The sequence below is a fragment of the Narcine bancroftii genome, chromosome 8 (genome assembly GCF_036971445.1).
Source record: "Narcine bancroftii isolate sNarBan1 chromosome 8, sNarBan1.hap1, whole genome shotgun sequence".
Taxonomy (NCBI): Eukaryota; Metazoa; Chordata; class Chondrichthyes; order Torpediniformes; family Narcinidae; genus Narcine; species Narcine bancroftii.
The window spans coordinates 100,754,272-100,779,184 of NC_091476.1; the positions used below are offsets into that span (position 1 = coordinate 100,754,272).

The 24,913-nt window shown below is 41.1% G+C and overlaps 1 protein-coding gene across 1 annotated transcript in view; it reads left to right on the top strand.

Annotated features, from left to right (window-relative positions):
* The window catches only part of LOC138741068 (CXADR-like membrane protein), a 106,054-nt gene that overhangs the window by 64,003 nt on the left and 17,138 nt on the right, over nucleotides 1-24,913 (top strand). Inside the window, exons 2-4 of the mRNA XM_069894580.1 lie at nucleotides 7,441-7,598; nucleotides 14,595-14,799; nucleotides 23,489-23,656. Of these exons, the coding sequence (XP_069750681.1) occupies nucleotides 7,441-7,598; nucleotides 14,595-14,799; nucleotides 23,489-23,656 (531 nt within the window). The remainder of the gene's footprint in view (nucleotides 1-7,440; nucleotides 7,599-14,594; nucleotides 14,800-23,488; nucleotides 23,657-24,913) is intronic.

A 24,913-nucleotide genomic window follows, 5' to 3' on the forward strand; every position in this document is an offset into this window, starting at 1 on the left:
CACTGGGGGAATGGGCAAGTTGAAAAGGAAAATACCACGGTCTGGAAGGCTATCAAACTGGCCCTGAAATCGAGGCCTTCCAAACTCACACTGTCAGGAAGTCCTTCCTTTTGCGCTCCATTCCATCCAGTCGCTACTATGTACCGCAACCGACACTACTCCTCACGAGCTCCTATTCAATTTTGAAAGAAGATCAGCATCAGGAACTACACTCCAAACCTGGCTTACAACTCCTGATCCAGTCCTTCTCAGGAAGCACGTGATGAGAAGTAAGACTAACCCCTTGGTGGAAAGTGTGAAACTGTTCCACGCCAATCCCACATAGACCAATGTGGAGTACCTGGATGGCAGAGAGGATACCGTCTCCATCAGGAACCTGGAACCCACTGGAACAGAGAGTCTGTTGCCTCAGGTGTCCTGCGAGCCATGGAGCTCATTCCCATCACCCCCAATCAGGACATCAGGGAATCTGGTTCAGGAGGAAAGTGCATCCCCTTCCATTGTAGACCCAGAGACCCCGCCCACCACTTCTCCCCCACAAGGTGCTCTACCAGGATCTCCAGACCCCCAGACCACTTAAATTTGTAAATAATTGTATATTTTGTTCCTGAATCAGTGTTCTCTGTCTTGATCCACAGACCCTAAATTCTGCAGGAAGGAGTGAATGAAGTGAACTGAGATTCACTGGTGGTGTGTTATACTGATGGCTGGCTCCGCCTCCTGGTTCCACCCCCATCAAGGCATATGCAACCCTGGTTTTCCGCCTAAACCCTGAGCCTCTTTGAAGACCACTTTAAGACCCTACCCTGGGTTATAAGCTAATTAAAAACATATGTTCTCCTTCCAGTCGTGAGAGGTTTTATTCACCTATACTGGAATTAGTTAGCTTTCTTTAATATACATTCTCCCAAAACAGAAAGTAATCTGCTTCACAGGAGGAGGGAGCAAAGCCATTCAGATCCATAAATGTTTGATTGGCGGCTCCATTCGAGTTCAAGAATTTAATTGTTGTTATCAATTTTTAAATTATTTTTTGGCACTGTCCTGCTTCAAATAAGGAATCAATGTATCCTGGGTAAAAAGAGAGGCTGTAGATGCACAAAGTGAGTCAGGCAGCATCCATGGGAGACAAAAGATAGTCGACATTTTGGCCCATTCTCATGGGGGCTGCCTGACCCATTGAGTTCATCCAGCATTTTGTGTGTTGCATCAATCAATCTGAAGCTACCAGAAAGACTCTCTGTCAGCTGAAAGGCTACTTCAGGTTAAGTCAGCTTGTTATTGTCATTTGATGACATTGATATAATATACAAGTTGTTTCTATTACCATGGAGGAATAGTTAGTCTATTATATGACTTTAAATGTACAGGAAAAATGAAGGTGCTGAAACAAATAGTAAAATTGCAAATAGTTCTGCGATGTTGTTTGGAAATACTCTGGTAAGGAGGGGATAGGGGAAGTCAGTTAAGGTTTTAGCACAACTCCGGTTGAGTCCTCCTGAGCTGTTATGAGAACTCATTTATTTTGTATCCCAAATCAAAGAGCAAAGGATAACAGGAACTCCTTTCACCAGGAAGCCACTATTGACATATGATCAAACTGGATGGTAAAATACCGTTTCAATGATTGCAAGAGTTATACCAAGGCAGCTGCCTTTTTGGTGTTGCATTTCTGATTTGACCTGATTCACTTTGCGAGATTTATGGAATGGAATGTCATATTGGGATTATTGAAAGCTCAACTGAAATATCATAAAGCAGACATTAAAGGTTTAGTTATGGTCTTTGGGATTAGTATCTTACTGATTTTTTGGCCATTAGAGGTTGCACTCAGATTTGGGGTTTTAATGCAGAGAAAGAAATCTTTATAGATGTGAAAGCAGAAGGCCACCAGATATTTAAGGAAAGTTACTGAGCAGCAACAGATGGGGAGGAACATGAAAGACTGCAGCAGAATTCTCATAATTTATTACATCCCTAAACATGTCAGCCATCTTGAGTAAATTGTATCTAACCCACACATCACCATGCTATCAGGAGAATATTGATTGCAGGTAGTGCCAAACTTAATAGACAAGGTCCACCAGCCATGACCTTGCTGCATTTTCACGTCTTCTTATAATGCAGAAAGAGGCCAATCAGAGCATCACATTCTGCTACTCATTTTCTCTGTAATCCATTTGCTCCACATTCCCATCAATTCCTCCCCAGATTGTACCCCTCACTTACACAATTGAAGCAAGTTAACCTATCAACCTTTATGCCTTGGGGATATGGGGGGGGTGGGGGGGGGGAAGCTAGAGAACTTGCAGGGAAACCATGTGGGCCACAGAAAGAACTTGCAAACTCCACACAGTCAACATTCAAGATTGGAGTTGAGCCCGGATCTAGAACGGTGAGGCAACAGCTCTACATATCATGCCTTTGTGCCACATTCCTCAGGAATCTGGCAATTAATGATTGTTTTTAGATTTCCTGATATTTAAGTGGGAGTCTGCTCTCAGATTCGATGTAAAGGTAGAAAGGGGTATTTAAGATATGTGATTCTTTATATAATTTTAACAAGTTCACAATGTTTCTGAATGTCATTAAATATTGGAAAAACTGGCTGCTTTGATACTTGGCAAAGATGGAGGGTGGGGCTCGAACAGCTGTCAAAGATTTACAGAAGTATTTCATGGGCGGGGGTCATGTCAGTCCTTTGCATTGGTCAAGTCCTTTGTTTCTCCACCCTGGGACCATACGAACAAGCCACCTCAGGGACTTGCACCAGTAAAATTCAGCCCATTTCGTGAAGTTGCAACTGAATACAACACTGGTCAATCAGCACAACTAATTCCATGAAGGATTATTGTGACCTAGATCTTTTAGCTGAATTTAAACACCAATAAAGCCATGCCAGAATTAATAATTAATCTTCAGTGTTCAAATAGCTTTTTTTGTTAGATTTTAAAATAAAGCAATATTATTTATTTTTACAAGTTTCTAAGCAATTACTCAAATTAGATGCACAGTGGTTTTAAAAATACTATAGTTGGTCACAGTGGAGAGCGCAAGGCAGCAAGACAAAGGGACCATTGCTAGCTAGCTCTGTCATGAAGAGTGCAAAGAGCACAAAGTTACTTGGTGTGCATGTAACAGAAGATCTATCCTGGACCCACAACACCAGCTAATCAGTGAAGAAGGTGCAGCAGCTCCAAAGAGGTTCAGGAAAACAAGGCCACCAGCCTCCATTTTACAGGAGCGCAGTTGGGAGTGTTCTGTCTGGCTGCATCATTATGTGGTACAGTAGCTGCAAAGCATCGAACTGGAGGACAATACAGAGGATCATTAAAATGGCTAGGATGATTAGTGGGGTCTCTCTTTCCTCTATTGATGACATATACTGGGAGTGTTGCCTAAATAGGGCTCAAAAAATTATTGAGGGTCTCTACCATCACACAGTATCTTTGACCTATTACCATCAGATAGGAGGTACAGGAGCATCGAAATTAGCACTTCTAGGCTTTGAAATAGCTTCTTCCTGCAGGCTGAGAGATTGTTGTAACCTTGGGCCTTTTATTAATGAAACTGAGTAAATTATTTCACAATTTTTATTTTATGTTATATTTCTATGCATCTATGTGTGAGAAATGATTAGCAGAACTGCTGTTTCATCTGGTTGTAAATGTAGTCAAAAGATAATAAATAAACTTAATTTCATTTTAATTTAATTTAATTTAGACGTACAAGCCCTCTGGCCCAAGAGCACGTGCAGCCCATCTATCCCATTAACCGACAACTCCTGTTCATTTTTGAAGCTTGGGAGGAAACCCATGCAGACATGAGGAGAACATACAAACTCCTTACAGTTGGCGCCGAATTCCAACCCAGGTCACTGGGGCTGAAATAGTATTATGCTAACGGCTATGTCAACCTTGCCACCCTCAATGCAATGTCCTAATTTGAAATTGAAACTGATGCCTGAGACTCAGTGGTTAAGATGAGAATAAAAGGGTGTTTTACTTATTGTCAGATGTGTCATTGGAGCTTTTCTGCAAACCATGCCTATATACATTAGTGCATTGTCACAGGCATTGGGTCTAAGCCAAAAATAAACTAATCTTGGTGAATCTAACAATTGGGAATAACCCTGAAGATTAATGTGCCCGCTTCTGTGGGCAGCTGAATATTACTGACTAGAAGATGTTATGTTCAGTCCCAACTGAAGCCCCTTTTACATTTGCATCCCAGTAAATCAGCCATTCAATGACCTGGGATAGGAATGGGGGTTTGGCCTTTCACACTAGACCACTCCTAACCAGGGCACTGAATGCTTTCACACTTGCAAGGTTTTACCCCCGATGCTTGGTCTGTTCTACCTTTAATCGGAAGTGCCTGCAATGTTCCTGCCCATTTCACACTTGCCTGATCTCAACACCGGCATCTGCAGATGCTGGAGTCTGTACTAGGGGTTGAGGCCGGCATTGAGTAGATTTTGCTTTCACACTTGCCACTTTAAAGGCCAATTGGCATTCGATTCCTGAGATCACTGGCAAGGGTGAAAGGGATTCGGCATTTGTAAGGTTGCTCTGATCAGACCACATTGGGAATGCAGAAAGTGACCATCTTTCCCAATTGTTGAAAAATCTGCATGTGTGGATATTATCTCTCATTAGAACGAGGCACAATATAACTAACTTTTTGTCAAGGCTTACCTGAACACTAGCCAATCAGACAATGTACCAAAGGGTACCTGTCTCCCATAAAATTAAAACCATGCATAGTGTCGATATCTCTGGGAAAGGAAGGGATGTAAGACAGTGAATGCATGTTAAAAAAGAAAGCAGAACCATTTGTGATTTATGTATTCTAAAGGTGTGTAGGTTCATGTGCTCACGTTCCCCCCCCATCCTAGAATTTAATGTCAGAAGTGATCAAAATGTAAAATTTTGTGAAAATTCCAGTGTAGCCTCCTACATGTAGTTCCAAGCTGTTCTGAGATAGATTTTTCTCGTCATTGTTGTATAAAATAGCAGCACTTTCATGCATAAATAGCATCCAGAGAGCAGATATTTCCAGTGAATCATTTAGCCTGCAGCACATTGGTTTCATACATGAAGTGCGTGCAGGCCTTTCTTGGAGTGCAATGCCGCGTGTCCCCACCAGCAGCCCTCATGAGAAGGGGACTTGACCTCCTCTTGGCTCCAAGCACTTCTTTCTGTGTTCCAAAGAAAATAAAATATTTTGCGTCCCAAAACCAGATGTTGGTCGAAGTTTAAGCCAGGCTTTAAAATTGAGCTAAATTGCTTACAAAAACCTTGAATACATTTAATGAAAGCTTTCTGTTCCTTTATTGAGTTAGAAGTACTTCTAGTCAGGAGCAGAAAATCTGAATGGCATCAAGATTCAAAGCAGAGAATGGATATATTAGTTGTTACCATTTCCTTCTGGTGACAGATTAAGAGAAAAGTACATGCTTGAGGTAATAGTGAAGAATAAAGCAGAGCTTCAGCGGAAACAATGAACTATGTATTCGATATAAACAGGAAAATATATGCAGAGTCCATTAAATGTTATGATTAGTACTTTAGACACAGTACTCAGTATTGCCTTGTTACTTTGATGGGTCTCAGACTCCTACTGACTAACGTTCTGATGGCTGTGCTTGGAAATGCCAGATCATTTTTTTTCTAAATGTCTACAGAAACCTTGCATGTATTTACATTTTGTGCCGAAACTTTTATCGAAACTTGATAAGGGTTTCAGCTTGAAAAAGTAATCATTCTTTTCCTCCTTACTAATGCTGCTTGACCTGTTGAATTCCAACAGCAGATTGTTTTTTGACCATGTTGTACTGTACTGCAATTACTGTAAGCAGCGCAGGAGCAGTTAGGAAATATTCCCCAGTTCTTCCAGGACACTGCAGCAGCTGCCAAATTGTTATTGATTATGTATTTAAACTACAGGAAAACTATTTGCTATTTGAAAACTGATCATCTCTGGGGTGACGTGAATTGAAGAGGCCTCCACATATTATTTACTGCTATCAGTACTTATATCTGAAGCATATCCTGCTTGTACGTTTTCTGTAATGTTGAACTGTGGGAAGGAGAAATGTTGCGATGCTTAATCCACGCACATTTAGTGATCAACATGGAATTTGACTGGCAGCTTGTGTTTAATTTTCAGTGCACAAAAATGAAATACGACAATTAATAGAGAGGAGAATAGTAACCAAACAGAAAACCAATGGAATCCAGACTTCAATTTAATGTTAAGTAGAGTGGCATCTAGTTTAAATTGACATGTATAAGGTTGGGCCAAACTAGCTGTATGATGATACCCCTTTGGCTGCATTACAAAGACTCCTGGCAAGGTAGTAATTCCAAATGTGCTTTAGAAACCAATAAATGAAACCCAAAAAAAATCCAAAACAAAAAGGAAAAGGAATAAATAATACGTGCTAAACATCTTGTGATAGAATGATACACCGCACAAGAATAACACACCACATACTGTAATCATTTTATAAGCCAACACTGGGTCATCCAATTCCTCTCGCTTGCTATCCCCAACCCAACCTCACTGGTCAAGCCCTACTTTGAATTACATTCTGCCATATTCTTCTTTGAGTCATTGAACATGATAATGAAGACCTTTCTGATGAATTAGTCCAAGACTTGGATTTGGACATACATAATGCATTAAAAGTGGTTTCAGGTTCTTCTGTTATATAAGGGATGTATAAGTCTCAGGTACGTTATAACACCCGGATGATACGGATAATATGATAGAGTTTATAATGGATTCATCACCCAGAATAGATTCAGTTGTGTCTTTGGTAAGAGTGGGAGTCCATTTGTTTGATTGGTGAATTTGTAGTAAAAAAACAAAAGCAATTGCCTAATGCATAGGAATATGTAAAGGAAGTGCATACAATCATGGATATGTAGGTAATCTAAACGAGCTATCATCAACAGGGCCCATGTGCCCCACGGGGGTCACAGTACATTTAAAGGGGGACTGTGGACTGAAATCATAAAATATTTTTAATGTTTTTAATGCAATCGGTAGGAGAGAGAAGTATGGAAGAAACCAAATAAACTTGACTGCTTCACAGGAATGGGACCATAGCCAAGAGCAGGTTGAGAATGGCTAGTCTAAAGTGCTTGGTTGGAATATAACCAGTGGAAGGCCCAATTATAATGCAACTGGTAATATATTTAATCATCTTTCCATGTAAATAAACACAAATGCTGAATGATAAAGGCTATGCTCACGATACCACGGATGCCAAAAAGAGAGAGATTCATTTTTTTTGAATATATGGAAGGTTTTCTCTCCATGGAGCTAAACCAGAATTAATGTGCTCATGGGGATACAAGTCATACAGGTTTGAAAGGTTTCAGCATTCTCTTATATTGTCCTAACTCTTCTTCTTTTGTTTTTGTTACTTAGGCTCTGCTCATTTCTGGACTGTGATATCCCAATCTAAAATAAAGAAGGTAGAGGAACAGGATGTTATTCTACCATGTCAGCATCGCTTTGGGCATTTAGTAACAAAGAACCTGGACATTGAATGGCTTTTACAAAATTCCGAACCAAATCAGAAAGTGGTGAGCAATTTTTTTTTGCAAATGGTTTACATCAAGTCAATCCTTGCAATGACCACATTGCATTTTAATTTACTTTAGTTTTTAACCAACTGATAGATATTAACCCATTATGCATTTCTAAAAAAAATGAAGCAAGAAATGTATCATTTATGATGGATTGCGAGATATTCTTCCTGTAAGAGTACACTTAAAATATTAAAACTGGGTAGGAACTAATAACTTTAAATCTGGAGAAGGTTTCTGGTAGTTTTGATTCATGCTTACTCACTTAAATAACAGAGCTTATGAAGCTGTGAAGTCATTCTGTAAGTGACCGTACATATGGGCAAAACAATTTCCTGCTTAAAGATGTAATAAATCGTACATGGTTCATTCAATTTTACATTTCCCAGTCAACTGCTGCAAAAATCATGGAAATGGCAACAACTTGCTTTGATCAGGAACCTACTGATGTCATTGTATAAATATGTCCAGCATAATGGTTGAGAGGGATAGAGAGAGATAATGCGATTGTTATGAATATTCTGCCATTTTGAATCCACAACAAGGGAGGTTTGTAATTGTCAATCTATTATGGTTTTTACACAACCATCGACATAATTTTCAATCGATAATTTTGACACTCATCCTCCGTAGTGGCTGTTCAAATAGGAAGAACGTTTACATTAAAATACTTGAGTTGCATTGAGTTCAAAGGCTGGACATTGTATTCATTAGCCCATTTGTGGATGGCCTGCAGTTCAGTTTTAGTCTGCAGGCAGGTTGCAAAGATGTTTAGGGCTGCCACAGGAAAAATTTCAGAACGGGAATGAGTCATTCATTTCTGTTCCAAACTTTTTACACAGCCTGCATTGCAGGAAATATTCCTGTTTATGCGATGGCTGTTTAAAAACCATATTTTATTTTCACTGTTTCATTTCTACACCTTGTAGTTAATCATGAGGTCAGCTAATTTTAACATTCATTCCTTGCTGCAGTGAAAGAATGTGCTAACATTTAAATTGCTTGGAGCACTCCATCTCCGCAATAAACAAAGATATCACACCTGCCTCAAGTGTTCATTTATTCAATAAGGAACTGGAAAAGTGATCTTCATTCAGGTCTATGACAAAATTATTTTAAAGTTTAAAGAAAACCCAATGCTGGTGAAACTCAGCAGGTCAAACAGTGTAAACTCTCTGAGATCTCTTCGAGGGATGCCTACCCGGAAGAAGTTCTCTTTTGTTTTACTCAAGTTACTTGAAAGGCCTTGAGTTGATTAATCAGTCCTCTCCTCTCCCTCTTTCAGATTTCAGATTTATTGTCAGAGTACATATATGACAACACATACAACCCTGAGATTTTTTTTCCCTGCAGGCAAGGCAGAATTACCACTTATTGGTAGTGCAAAAAAAAACCTGTACTCAATGTATGCATGTCCACAAAAAAAGAAATGTAAAACTGTGCAATACAGAGAGGAAAAAAAATCAAATGCAAAAGTAAGAGTCCTTAAATGAGTCCCTGATTGAGTTTGTCGTTGAGGAGTCTGATGGTGGAGGGGCAGCAGCTGTTCCTGAACCTGGTGGTGCGAGTCTTGTGGCACCTAGACCTCTTTCCTCATGGTGGCAGCAAGAACAGAGCATGTGCTGGGTGGTGTGGGTCTTTGATGATTGCTGTTGCCCTCTGACAGCAGTGTTTCCTGTAGATGTTCTCATTGGTGGGGAGGGTTTTGCCTGTGATGTCCTGGGCTGTGTTGTTACCTTTTGCAGGGCTTTACTCTCAGGGGTATTGGTGTCCCCATACCAAACCCTGAGCAGCCAGTCAGCATACTTTCCACCCCACATCTGCAGAAATTTACCAGGGTTTCAGGATGTCATACCAAACCTCCATGAACTCCTGAGGAAGTAAAGGTCCAGGAAAGATCCTCTGAGATAGTGACTCCCAAGAACTTATCTTCTCCACCTCAGACCCTCCAATGATGAATTGATCGTACTCTTCTGGTTTTTCCTTCCTGAAGTGACCAATCAGCTCCTTGGTTTTGGTGACATTGAGTGCAAGATTGTCTTTGTTGCACCATTCGGCCAAGTTTTCAATCCTCCTCCTCTATGCTGATTTATTGTCCCATTTTATATAACCACTACCATGGCTTCATCAGTGAATTTGTAGATGGTCTGGTTGTTGTACTGAGCCACACAGTCATAGGTGTAAAGTGAGTCAAGCAGGGGCTAATAACACAGCCCTGTGGTGCTCCTGTAGTGATGGAGATTGTGGAAGAGATGTTCTTACCAATCCTCACTGATTGTGGTCTTGAGGTGAGGAAATCCAAGATCCAATTACATAGTGGGGTGTTGAGTCCCAGGTCTTGGAGCTGAGGGGATGATGGTGTTAAATGTTGAACTGTAGTCAATAAAGAGCATCTTTGCTGTCCAGGTGTTCCATGGCTTTGTGTTGAGCCAGTGAGATGGCATCCGCCATACACCTGTTGCTATGATAGGCAAATTGGAATGGATCCATGTTGCAGTTCAGACAGGACCTGATATGCTTCAACACCAGCCTTTTCTGTTGATATGAGTGCCATGGATCAATAGTAATTTAAGCAGGTTCCCACACTCTTCTTGGGCTCCAGTATGATTGGCGCCTGTTTGAAACTGATGGGTACCATGCCCTGCCAGAGACAGATGTTGAAGATATTCCTGAAAACATTGGCAAGTTGATCAGCATAGATCTGTCTGGATTGATGCTTTTCTTGGATTTACTCTTCTGAAGGCAACCGGCACATCAACCACAGATATGGAGAGGAGGGGACATCACGGGACATGGAGTGCACAATGGTTCTTCCTTGTTATTGTGGTCAAATCAAGCATAGAAGGCATTGAGTTCACCTGGAGTGGAGCTTTGCTGTTTCCTACTGCACCAGATTTGGTTTTGTAGCCATTTATGTCATTTATGCCCTGCCACAGCTGTCCTTCATTGTTTCCATTTTTGTTTGGAATCTCCACTTCTGTAGTGATCTAGATCTCTGGACTTCAAAGCCTGTGATCTGACTCTCAGCAGGTTCTGAATTTCATTGTTCATCCAGGCCCACAGGGGTAGCCAAACTTTAAAATTTTTAATTTAGACATGCAGCACGGTAACAGGCCATTTTGGCCCATGAGTCCATGCTGCCAAATTAACCTACTCCCTCGGTATGTACTCATGGGCCAAAATGGCCTGTTACCGTGTCTGAATTAAAATTTAAAAGGTTGGTCACCCTGATCCAAGGCTTCTGGTTGGGGAAAACCCCAAACAATTTGGTGGGGACATATTAGTCCAAGGTTGTTTTGATAAAGACTGTGACAGCCCTGGTGTAGTCATTCAGATCCTCAACTGAGTCCTTGATCACCGCCCAATCTGCTGACTCGAGGAAGTCCTGTAAATGTTCTCCTGAGACCATCTTCAAGCTGTCCTGATCTCTGAAGCCCCTCTTTTTAAGCTCTGTCTGTAAAAAGGTAGGAAGGGCACAGCCAGGCAATCTGACTTGCCAAAATCAAGTCTACCAGCCTGACACATCACACCTGATCAAGGCCACTTGCCCCTTTGAACGCCTAAATTTGGACTTCAAAGGCCCCTTACCCTCTACGAACCGCAATATGTACTTCATCACCATCATCGATGAGTACTTGCACTTCCATTTCACCATCCCATGACTGCAGCCACCATCATAAAGGCTCTGAACAATCTGTTCACCATCTTTGTATATCTCTGTTACGTCCACAGCAATAGGAGTTCGCTCTTCATGCGCAATGAGCTACACAAATTCCTGCTGTCCAAGGGCATTGCCTCTAGCTGTACCACCAGCTACAACCCTAAAGGGAATGGCCAGATGGAGCAAGAGAATGGCACTATCTGGAAGGCAGTACTACTGGCCTTAAAGTCCAAGGGGTTCCCTGTCCCCCACTGGCAAGAAGTCCTCCCAAAGGCCCGCCACACTATCCAAACCTCCTGTATACGATCACCAGTGAGACACCTCATCAGCTTCAGGAACGACCCTACCTACCTGGCTGATGTCCCCTGGGCCAGTACCCATAAGTCTGACCTACTAGTCGAGAGGGTCCAGCTGCTCCACACCAACCCACAGTATGCCTATGTTTTATTCTCAGACGGACTCAAGTATCCATCCAGGACCTGACACGCATGGGAGCATCTGGAAACCACCCCCCCCCCTTCCTTCCACTGCCAGTTGGGTACCCCAGCACCTGCCCCCAGCTCTCCAGGGCCCCAGATCCCTACTTCCATCGCCTCGGCCAACCTGACACCCGGTATACATGCGCCCACCCCATTGGCTCAGCCAAGCACCCCAGGTGGGCCAACTAAGAAGGAGCAGCCCCAAACGACAGAGGCCACCACACCACCAGAAGTACGTCAGTCACAATGCCAATGGAGCTGCCGGACTGACTCAACTTATGAGGGCATCTGACTACACCACACCCCCCAACAGGACTTCTTTTTTAAAGAGGGGTGAATGTGGTGAAACCACTTTGTGTATGTAGTACCTTGACCTTGTATGTTAGACCTTGCTCTCATTGGCCAGCTCATGACTCCTCCCCTTTCCCCTCCCATGAAGGCTGTCATGCCACAACCCTGCCGCCAGTTCAAGTCCGGGTCAGTGTGAGCCAGCAACTCAAGAGATGTTGTCCATCTCCAGCTAATAAAAGCCTTCAGTTCCAATACTTCAGTCTTTTGGTTAATTGATTGTGCATCAAACCGTGAATCTTGGCACCTCACAGTTCGGCGGGCAGCAACCTCCTTTGAAGAAGACCGCAGAGCCCACCTCACTGACAAAAGACAAAGGAGGAAAATCCCAACACCCAACCCCAACCAACCAATTTTCCCCTGCAACCGCTGCAACCGTGTCTGCCTGTCCCGCATCGGACTTGTCAGCCACAAACGAGCCTGCAGCTGACGTGGACATTTACCCCCAAGCCAAGCCAAAGAGAAAGAATGTTTTGCCCTGGATTTTTGTTTGTACTCATCATCTGATGCCTCTTGTATCAGTGTCCAACAATACTCAGCTAACATTGATTAATTCCATTTGCCCTGATACCGCTTTTCCACGGCCATAATGTCCTGGTGAAACCTTTCACCACGATCATCACTGACCGCACTAAGATCAGCAGGGAAGACGTCCAAGTGTAATTTTCAAGGACATGTTACATTTCATGGTTTTGTATGCTTGAAATAGACTTAAAATATGACAGGAAGTCACAAAAAATAAATTATACCTAAAAAAGCAGTTTGTGCCAAGAATATTTAAGGTAATTTTCACGATCAGCAGCCCAAAATCCATAAACTATACCTAGAAGTGTTGAGGAAACAAAATCTTTGTTGTTCAGTGCCATTGATTCCCAGGTAAAATTGTCATATCATTGCAGCACACCATACCAATGAGTCATCGATGTGAGTGTATTGTCAGTGTTACCACCAGTTCTGGAAAGAAAGCAGAGGAAATGAAAGAAGTAATTCATGGAAATATTCTGTGAAATTATGAATCATATTCTAAGGTGGTGACATTTTTTGAATGCTTGAATCAATGGAATGTGGTTTTGAAATGGCCACATTATAGCATGGAACATCCTGTGGTAAGGAAATATCAACATGAGCAACACACCATTCGCTATGGCTTCCTTCCATCTATGAGCACAGATCCCTGCTACAGCCTCATGCCAAATGATTCATTTCTCAATATGTGGACACAGGCATCACATCAATTTTCAGTGTTGGAAATTAAAGAATGTAGATATTCCTACCATGCTATGTAAATTTACTGACCAGACCTGCGATATTTTCACTTTCTAATCTATAGCATTTTTAACCTAAAGACATGAGACTGTTAGAACACATTAATAAAGGTTAAATAAAAATTACTTGAATTTGGTAGGAAAGCTGGTAGGAGTTGTATGGCCTTTATGAATTATTATGAAATATAATGATGGTCACAAGAGCACAAGTTCCACTCTTTATAAATTCTTTATGAAATTAAATCACTTGTTTTTCATTTTATTCATCCATAGGACATAAGACGTCTGATCAGAAATAGGTTATTTAGGCCATTGAGTCTGCCCTGCCAGCCATTGAAATATTGCTGGTCATCTACTTCAGGAAATAGCTGGTAACTTTCTCTTTCATGGTTTAGTTTTCTTGAACCCCAGTAATTTTTCTTTCACCCACTATCCTCAGTAATTTGACTGTGAGATTGACTAACCCTGCTCTTCATATTTTACTATTCATCACTAGGCTACTTATTATAATCCTGATATCTTGACAGAGAAAGGTGAAGGGGAAATGTTCATCTTTAGTGCCAGATACCAAATGTGGAATATAGTATGGCTGTGTATTTTACCATGCTCCACAATTTGCTTCCACTGTGGGTTCAGCAATCCTGATTGGCTGATGGCCTTTTATTCTTTCTGATTGTATCAGTGCTATCTTACCTCAACAAGTACCAGATTTGCATTATAGTCTTAAAAAATGCTAAACATTGCATTAACTGATCACTAAGTGAATGACTACTACATACTAATCTCACATAAGGAAGTAATCACAAAGTATGCCAGTGCAGTAGAACTCACAGAGCTGCTGATACAAAGCTCCAGCAACCCACTTTCAATGCTGGTCATGGTAGTCTTTGTGGAATTTGCACATTCTCTACCTTCTATAGATCATCCTTTCTCAATGGGGACCATATGGTCTCTCTGGGGGCCACAGCACATTTAAGGGGGGGGGGCACAGGCTGAAATCATTAAAAAAAAATTATGTAGTTGTTTGGAGAGAAGTATGGAAGAAACAAAATAAACAAGACTGCTTCACGGGGAGAAAGGGCCCATAAACCTAGAGCAGGTTCTGAAGGGGGCCATTGCCAAAAAAAGGTTAAGAATGGTTGCACTGGATCTCAAGGACGTCTGTAGGTTCTAAAAGGACAATGAGTACAGGACTTTATCTATTAGAGGATGATCTAATTCCATGTTGTTTAATTCATAGGTAATCACTTACACATCGGGGTCTGTGTATGAAAATGTAAGTGCAATGCAAAGAGGAAGAATCTCCTTTGCAGCAGATTACCTGATGGGCGATGCTTCTATTAAAATTTCTTCCCTGCTGGCCACAGATTCTGGACTGTACACTTGCAAAGTGAAAAATGCAGGAGAGTATGATTGGAAACCCGCTATTAACCTTGTGGTTTTGGGTAAGCGTCTAGCAAGATTACTTAACATTTTTAATTATTCTTGTGTTCTTTTAATATTGAGACAACTAATTAATTACATTTTTGTGAGCCTAGTAATCTCAAGATTTATGAAAAATAACTGACCATCGTTCTTACTTTGTGTTTTGATCTGAATTATAATTCATTAGGATATATCGAATTAGCTTGCTGTATAAAATATTTGGATACCTGTAATAAGTTAAAATTAGCCACGCACCAATTCCTATTTTCAAAACTTTTTTTATGATCATACTTTCTACAATCATTCAGGAATTATTCTTTGGCATTATGAACTCGAATGTTCATATGAAAATGGCTCAAAGTTGTTGAACTCTTTCACTGTTTCTGGTACTGTGGTGGCTCAGCAGTGAAACGTTACATATCTCCCTTTGAGAAGGTCAATCAGTTCAGCCACTGTTTCTGAAATTGTGACACGTAAATCTCGTATAATATTGCAGCATTAAGTCCAAGGCTGTTCATACTGACAATAATAGTGACACGTTTATTGTCATATACATGGTACAACGTACACGTGCACCAAGATTCTTACTTGCTAAAGTTGAACAGGTACTCTAAAGAATTTTAAAAAAACCACTATGATAGAATACATTAAATAAAAAAATACAAGATAGATTGAGAATAAATATTCACTGTTACCATAATGCAAGAAAAAGGTAGCATTACACAATAGTGCAGACAATCTTTTTTGTGGTGTCAGAGCAGTTCATGATTAGTGCAACAAGGTAAGTTCAACAGCCTAAAAGGCATTAGAAAGAAATTGCTCTTGAACCTAGAGGTCCTAGCCTTCAAGCTTCTGTACCTCCTACCTCCAAGGCAGAATGGAGATTATTTGATAATTTTGCTGTCAATTAATCTTAATATCCACACTGTTGTTAGTGACCGAAAATAATGTCATGCACATCAATTATATGCAACTGAATCAGTCCCCTCCATTTTTATAGGGAAATTGTCTTATTATTTGCAGAAGTTGCTGTAGTTTCTGTTCCTCTTCTCTCTAAATGGAATGGTTTCTGTATAAATTGATGTGGTCTGCTTTAGCAACAGACTGTTGGCTGTATATAGGACTTCCTACAACTTAATTTTACCCCAAAACAACATTAGATGTTCACTCTTTGCACACAATGCCAGTAGAATTAGACGAGTTGCATTGCATGCTTTCCTCATAGAATGTGCACTTCCAATAAGCGTCGTGATTTTCTGTCATAATTTCCATGTCATATTTTCCCCGTCACATTTGCCTTATGACATTGTAATATTATTAAGCGCATATTCCTTAGCTTACCGTGGAACATGTTTTTGTTCCCTCATTTTAAATAATAATTAATATCACATTCATCTTTGAGCCAGTCAATATTGTTTAGTCAAACATGAATAATCATGGGGCAGAACATACCAATAAATGGTAGAAGTACCTATACTGTTGGGCACTACTGATTAAAAGTTATTGTTCTTCTTTGGCTTGGCTTCGCGGACGAAGATTTATGGAGGGGGTAAAAAGTCCACGTCAGCTGCAGGCTCGTTTGTGGCTGACAAGTCCGATGCGGGACAGGCAGACACGATTGCAGCGGTTGCAGGGGAAAATTGGTTGGTTGGGGTTGGGTGTTGGGTTTTTCCTCCTTTGCCTTTTGTCAGTGAGGTAGGCTCTGCGGTCTTCTTCAAAGGAGGTTGCTGCCCGCCAAACTGTGAGGCGCCAAGATGCACGGTTTGAGGCGTTATCAGCCCACTGGCGGTGGTCAATGTGGCAGGCACCAAGAGATTTCTTTAGGCAGTCCTTGTACCTTTTCTTTGGTGCACCTCTGTCACGGTGGCCAGTGGAGAGCTCGCCATATAACACGATCTTGGGAAGGCGATGGTCCTCCATTCTGGAGACGTGACCCATCCAGCGCAGCTGGATCTTCAGCAGCGTGGACTCGATGCTGTCGACCTCTGCCATCTCGAGTACTTCGACGTTAGGGATGTAAGCGCTCCAATGGATGTTGAGGATGGAGCAGAGACAACGCTGGTGGAAGCGTTCTAGGAGCCGTAGGTGGTGCCGGTAGAGGACCCATGATTCGGAGCCGAACAGGAGTGTGGGTATGACAACGGCTCTGTATACGCTTATCTTTGTGAGGTTTTTCAGTTGGTTGTTTTTCCAGACTCTTTTGTGTAGTCTTCCAAAGGCGCTATTTGCCTTGGCGAGTCTGTTGTCTATCTCATTGTCGATCCTTGCATCTGATGAAATGGTGCAGCCGAGATAGGTAAACTGGTTGACCGTTTTGAGTTTTGTGTGCCCGATGGAGATGTGGGGGGGCTGGTAATCATGGTGGGGAGCTGGCTGATGGAGGACCTCAGTTTTCTTCAGGCTGACTTCCAGGCCAAACATTTTGGCAGTTTCCGCAAAGCAGGACGTCAAGCGCTGAAGAGCTGGCTCTGAATGGGCAACTAAAGCGGCATCGTCTGCAAAGAGTAGTTCACGGACAAGTTTCTCTTGTGTCTTGGTGTGAGCTTGCAGGCGCCTCAGATTGAAGAGACTGCCATCCGTGCGGTACCGGATGTAAACAGCGTCTTCATTGTTGGGGTCTTTCATGGCTTGGTTCAGCATCATGCTGAAGAAGATTGAAAAGAGGGTTGGTGCGAGAACACAGCCTTGCTTCACGCCATTGTTAATGGAGAAGGGTTCAGAGAGCTCATTGCTGTATCTGACCCGACCTTGTTGGTTTTCGTGCAGTTGGATAATCATGTTGAGGAACTTTGGGGGACATCCGATGCGCTCTAGTATTTGCCAAAGCCCTTTCCTGCTCACGGTGTCGAAGGCTTTGGTGAGGTCAACAAAGGTGATGTAGAGTCCTTTGTTTTGTTCTCTGCATTTTTCTTGGAGCTGTCTGAGGGCAAAGACCATGTCAGTAGTTCCTCTGTTTGCGCGAAAGCCGCACTGTGATTCTGGGAGAATATTCTCGGCGACACTAGGTATTATTCTATTTAGTAGAATCCCTGCGAAGATTTTGCCTGCAATGGAGAGCAACGTGATTCCCCTGTAGTTTGAGCAGTCTGATTTCTCGCCTTTGTTTTTGTACAGGGTGATGATGGTGGCATCACGAAGATCCTGAGGCAGTTTACCTTGGTCCCAACAAAGCTTGAAAAACTCATGCAGTTTGGCATGCAGAGTTTTGCCGCCAGCCTTCCAGACTTCTGGGGGGATTCCATCCATACCTGCTGCTTTGCCACTTTTCAGTTGTTCAATTGCCTTATACGTCTCATCCAGGGTGGGAACCTCATCCAGCTCTAGCCTTAGGGGCTGTTGAGGGAGCTGGAGCAGGGCGGAATCTTGGACTGAGCGGTTGGCACTGAAAAGAGATTGGAAGTGTTCTGACCATCGGTTGAGGATGGAGATCTTGTCGCTGAGGAGGACTTTGCCGTCTGAGCTGCGCAGCGGGCTTTGGACTTGGGGTGAGGGGCCGTACACAGCCTTTAGAGCCTCGTAGAAACTCCTGAAGTCGCCAATGTCCGCGCTGAGCTGGGTTCGTTTGGCGAGGCTAGTCCATAACTCATTTTGGATCTCCCGGAGTTTGCGCTGAAGATGGCTGCATGCGCGACGGAAGGCTTGTTTCTTCTCTGGACAGGACGGCTTTGTAAGGTGAGCCTGGTGGGCAGCTCGCTTCTTTGCCAGCATCTCCTGGATTTCCTGGCTGTTTTCGTCAAAGTTATTATACAAGTTATTGTATAAAGGGAACAAAAGACATCAGAAGTGCTCAGAAAGTCTATTTTAGTTATATCCTCTGTGGAAAAAATACCATGCGGTTTTTTTTAAAGCACTATACTACACAAAGAGCATTTGTTTGGAAATTGGATTGATTTGCACCTTTTTTTTAGCTGCTAGTCATGCAAAGAATTATTTTCGCATGGAAGATTGCCCAAACATCCATTTCCATTGTGAAGTTGAATCAACCACTTATGTGTGAACCATGATCTAATTAGGCACGCATACTTGACATTTCCATTAATGCAAATTATGTTTCCAGTCTTCCGGGTATAAATTAGAGCTGAATAGTGCAATCCATATCTGTTGAACACCCCCTATAAAACTAGGACATAAGACTAGTTTCTTGCTTGCTAAAGATATTATTCTGCTGACATATGGAAACTTGACAAGGCATTTTAAAAACCATGTACAGCTTCCAGAGTTCATAGATTTAGATTAAAATAACAGTGAGTGTTTTCTCCAACATTCAGCTGCAAAAATATTAACAATTCAAAGCGTCAGTTGTGAAAAAAATTGCATATGTGGTAAAACCAAAATAATCCAGAAATGCTTGAAAGACTGAGCAGGCAAGGCAGCTGCCTTTATTTCAGGCCAGTCCGTGTAATTGTTATGCCTTCTTTACATCCGTTGGAGTTCAGACAGTTCTCGGGGTTGTGCATATGACAGATGACATAAGTAAGTTCTGTTTCTCCCTTGAATGCATTATGTTAAAACAATAATTTTAGTTCATTCCAAAATGGCTTTCAGATGAAACATTAAACCATCTGTCCTATTAGGTGGACATAAAACATCCCTTGGCACCAATCAAAGAGCAGCAAGGGACTTCTTCCTTGTATCCTGTCCAATATTTAACCCTTAATTGCCTTCAATAGTTTGGTTCTTACCTCATTGCTGTTTGCTGAACTATGCTGTGATAAAATCTCCTCCTAAGTTACCTACATTTTTCACAGTGACCACATAACAAAACTAAAACAAAAGTACTTAATTGGGTTGTGTAACACATTGAAACAACTAGAATTTTAAAAAAAATTGATTTAAATGTACAAGAATGCAATTACAAATTATCTAAATGGAACAACTGGAATAGCAAGTTCACCTACTAGCCAAAGTTGTTGGCTTGATTTAATGGTGGCACAGTGGCACAGCTTATGAAGCTACTGCCTCACAAAGCCAGGTACCCAGATTCAGTCCTGGGTTATATCTGTGTAGAGTTTGCATGTTCTTTCTGTGACTAGGCAGGTTTTTTCCTGGTGCTCTGGTGTCTTCCCACTTTCAATATTGGTGCAGGTTCATAGGTTAGTTGACCATTGTAAATTGTTCCCATTGTGTAGGCCAGTGATAGAACCAAGTGAAGACTAATGAGAAGGTGGAGAGAAAAAAAAGTTGATGAAAGTAAATGGATGGTTGATCGTCAGCACAGAGTCGGTGGGCTGAAGGGCCTGTTTTCATGCTCTCTTTCTCTGATGAACACTCCATGAAAATCGAGTGTTGAATGCATCAAGCTGTGAAGCATTTACTACCTAGAATTTAGTTCTTAGTAGTATTAAATACCACATATAGTCATGGCAGAACCTTAGATAGATCGCATGAAGCTAAATTCCAGAGAGGAATACAATATGCTGTCACAGTTCTGCATTATATTTATCATTGTTTGACTGAGAATTACCTTCTTGACTACTGCAATTGCACAAGTAGTCAAAATCTTTCGCAGGAGTGCCACCTGCTGTTCATTTAGAAGAAATAACTAGAGCATTTGATTCCTATCTCCTCTGCACAGTGAATCTTATTTTATCAGGTGATGCCAAATAAATTGGAGATCTTTGCATCAAAGTGAAGGACTAAGAACCAATTCAAGAAAGGCACTCACTTGACCCTCACTGACCCCACTGGTCAGTCAGTAAGTAGGAACTTGAGAAGTTTTCCTTCATGGATTTTATTTCCAACTGCCGCCAAGACATCAACCATCTCAACTTTACCACCCACCCCCCATGATTTCCAACCTCCCTCTCCTCAGAATGCTCTGAAATAATTTGACCTGCTGAGCTTCTCCACCACCTTGTGTTCTTACTCCAACCATGGTGTCTACAGAATTTTGTGTTTTACTCCCTTCATGGAAAAATTTGTGGCAAGATACAATGTCAGAGCAAAGATAGTCACTGAAATCCAAGGGTGAACATTAATTTAAAAAAAAATGATTAGGGTCATGAGCTGCTAAAACTTCATAGACTGCCCACTCAATCCCAGTTTCACAGAGGTAGGAAGAGAAAGAAGAAGCTGATTTCTCCTGGAAGATGGGCTGTTCAATTAAACAGCAAAGAATTGTCTGCAGGTCAGACAGCAGAAATGGTCTGTCAACATTAAAAAAAAATTTTTTTTCATAAATATATTCATACAGTCCCTAAACCTTTATACATTTCAAATATATATTAAATATTTAAAAACAAAAAACAAATGAAAAAAAAGTCCCCCCTTTCTCCCTCCCTCCAACCCACCAAAATAAAAATATAACTTCATACCATCAGAGTTCTAACTTTTTTCTTAATTTTTTTTGGGATATCACATCTTTACATACATTGAAGGGTCAAGTTTTTACAATTGGACCCCTATATAGACTAAGTATGGTTGCCAAACCTTAATAAAATTGACATTTAAGTTATACGTATTTTTTTCCATGGGTATACAACTGTGCATCTCCCTGGCCCATCAAGCAATAAGTAGAGGAGAGTTGGTTTTCCAGGTGATTGGTATACACTTCTTGGCCACAGCCAAGGCCACCTTAACAAAACAAATTTGAAATTTAGTCAGTTTATTGCTCACATTCTTAAGGTTGCCCAAACGTTATAGCTCTGGGTCATATATGAAGTTACTTCAGTTATTCTTGTTAGTGTTTCAGCAATATCATGCCAGAACGATCTTACCTTCACACATGTAGAATGTAGGAAGATTCCAGTTTCGATGCCACACCTAAACCACATTTCAGATATTTCAGATTTTAATTTGTGTAGTTTTTTTTTGTGGTGTGAGATATAATTGATGTAGAAAATTATATTGAGCCAATCCATTATTTCATATTAATCAATGCTGTCCAAACACCAGTCAGACCAGCATTCCTCTGGTATTGTAACACCGAGATCTGACTCACATCTCTCCCTTGACCTTTGTAGGCCTGGCTTAAATATTTCATATTTGGAGAGCAGAATACATCCTAGTTATGAATTTAGGTGCATTTCCCAATTGAAGCAACCTCTCCACTTCATTACATGAGGGCAGGGCCATTGTGGGACCCCTTCTCTTTCTCTCAGGAAAGATCTCAACTGAAGAAAGCAGAACAAGGCTCCATTTAACAGATTATATTTCTGTTTTAGTTGTACGAAGGACATAAGTAGCCCTTCTTCATAGCAGTCCTCAATATGTTCAATTCCTTTCTCATGCCAAATATTTAAAATTCTCTTGCCCAAATTCATGAGGCAATAGTTTGTTCTTTAACTTATATTTTGTACTTTTGGTGATATCCCCATTTTTTTTCCAATACTTTCATTAATCTTATACTAAATTTTAATGGGATTATCTATTTTTTTTGTTATTAATTTGACATTCTATTTATAAATGAAATCCTTTGCTGCACCCTCTCTCGTTATATGTAGTCTCATTTGAATCCATGAGGGAGAGTTCTCTTCTTTGAAAAAGAATGAGAGGAACCTCATCTGGACTGCTAAATAATATATTTTTTAAAATCCCGTAATCTTAATCCTCCTAAGGTATATTCCCATGTCAGTTTTTCCATAGCGATCCTAGGAATTTTATTATTCCATAGAAATTATCTTATTTGACCATTAAGTATCTTTAAAAAGTCTTTGGCAAAGAATCCAGGAAGAGGCATCACTTCCGTTTTTTGAGTGTGAATCTTTTATCAAAGATTACTTCCTATTGAAATCACTCCCTGTGATCCAGCCACCACAACCCTCTTTGGTAGAGAATTCCTTTTATTTATTCTCACCCTGTTCAATTGATGAGATGAGGAAATCAGATTTATCCTAATGTGTTGATTTTAGCCTGTTTTGCCAAGCATCAAGAAAGAGGTGAAAGGGGGTGGGGGGGGGGGGGGGTGGTTTTGGAGACAGAACGCAAAAACAATAATGTAAAAGCATACTTTGTAGGCTAGGAGGAGTTAGAATGCACCCATCTTCCTCTACCTAATGTCAGATCCAAGAAGAAAGGCTGGAAATTCCTCACATGAGGCAAATGCTTACTCTGGAGTGCCCCATGCCTGGCTGAAAGGCATGGCTGTTAACTGAAGTTAACTGCCTGTTAACCAGGCCAATTCCAGGTAGGAATCCTGGTCAAAAAGTTTCCCAATATGGAGACAAAATGCCACAGCATGAGAGGGATCTTAGTTTTCCAATCAGAAGTTCTGCCTCCCTTTGCCCTCATTAGGTAAGAAAGCAAAACAGGTTTTATGGTAAGGGATTAAAATATTTTAGAAGTTTAAAAGAGTCTAAGGAAAAGGCAGTGGTTGGTAACACTGAAGCTTGTATCGAGCTTATAGAGTGTATGTTACCAGATCAGTGAATCATTAAGGAATAGACATGACTCACTCATCAAGAAACATATGGCAGTGGTGCCAGCTAACTAAACAAATGAAACAAGCTGTTTTGTTTTCAAATTTAGCCTCAATGTCCTTTTGCTGACAAATACACCTTCTCCTCTATTCTCAAGGGGAATAAAAGCAAATAGCTCACAACTTTAAAAAATTAATGATTGTATGAATCCCTGAAAGACAGATAAGCCTGCTCTATAATATTTTTTTCAATCTGTAACCTTAATATTTTATATAAATAATTGTAATAGAGAGAATGAATGACTGCTATAAAATTCAACATGCTGATCAAAATACCTTTCTTTCTGCTTCAGTCAAACCTTCTAAACCCAAGTGCTGGATCCAAGGGAAGTTACTGCAAGGAAATGACATCAAACTTCAGTGCAGATCAGAAAAAGGCACTGAACCTATCCACTACAAGTGGGAACACCTTCTGGATGTAGATGGACACCAGACCAAACTTCAATCCCACTCACACATAGGTTGGTGATTAAAATCTCACAGAAGATTGTGAATATCCAATGGGATAGAATTTCATTGCCATGTATATTTCACTTTTCAGCTTGGAAATGAGCATGCACAGCTTAAAGTCTCTGAACTATTGAACAGATCTACCATTATCTTAAATGTATTATAGAGCACAGTAACAGTCCCTTCTGGCCCATGAAAAGCCCATGCCCCACAAAATACAATTAACCTACAACCCCTCTATATTTTTGAAAGGTGGGTGATTCCAGAGTGCCTGGAGGAAACCCACGCAGACGTGGGTTGAACATACAAACTCTTTATGGACAATGGTGAGTTCGAGCCTGGGTGGCTGGTGCTATAATAACATTGTGTTAACTCACTATGCTAACCATGTCACTCATATTTGAAATGGGAACAATGACTTGGTGTTTCAAGCTGAGGGCTTTTTGCTGAATGAAAAATTGCAAATAAGCAGTAGAACTGAAATTACCAGATGTTTTAAATACCTACAGTAAATGCTGGAGGAAGCTAGCCAGTCTCACTGTGTCCATAGGATGTAAAGAGACAGTATATTTCTGACATTTCCAGCCTGAATCCTTCAAGGTACAGACTGGAAAATTGCTTTGTTGAGCACCTTGGCTCTGCCCACCTTCCCCCAACTCTCCATCTCTTCCTTTCCCCTGTCTCCTTTCACACAAACAAAATCAATTCTCATCTCTCGCCTTATCATATCCAATTAGGCATAGCGGTTAGCACAACATCTTTACAGCGCCAGCAATTGGGACCAAGGTTAGAATCCCACTCTGTAAGGAGTTGGTACATTCTCCCCATGTCTGCATGGGTTTTCCCCAGGGAGGGGCTCCAGTTTCCTCCTACCCTTCAAAACTTACCGGGGATTATAGGTCAATTAGGTGTAATTTGGCAGTATGGGCTTGTGGGCCAAAATGGCCTGTTACCTTGCTGTATGTCTAAATTTAAATATAAATTTGACACCTTCTGTTGGTCTGGACACCTCCCCCAGCCAGCACTGTCTCTATACTGAGATTTCCTGTTTTTTGCTTATTCTTTGCTTATTCCTTGAAGGGCTAAGGCCTGAAATATTGGCAATATATCTTTGTCTCCTTTGGACGCTGAAAGACCAGTTGAGTTCCTCCAGCATTTTATGTTTTTACTATAATCACAGAGCTGCAGACTTTCATGTTTCCATACTTTTTGTTGGTCTGGACTCCTACGCCTCTCATTGTTCCCCCTTTCTCTCCCAGTATTTATTG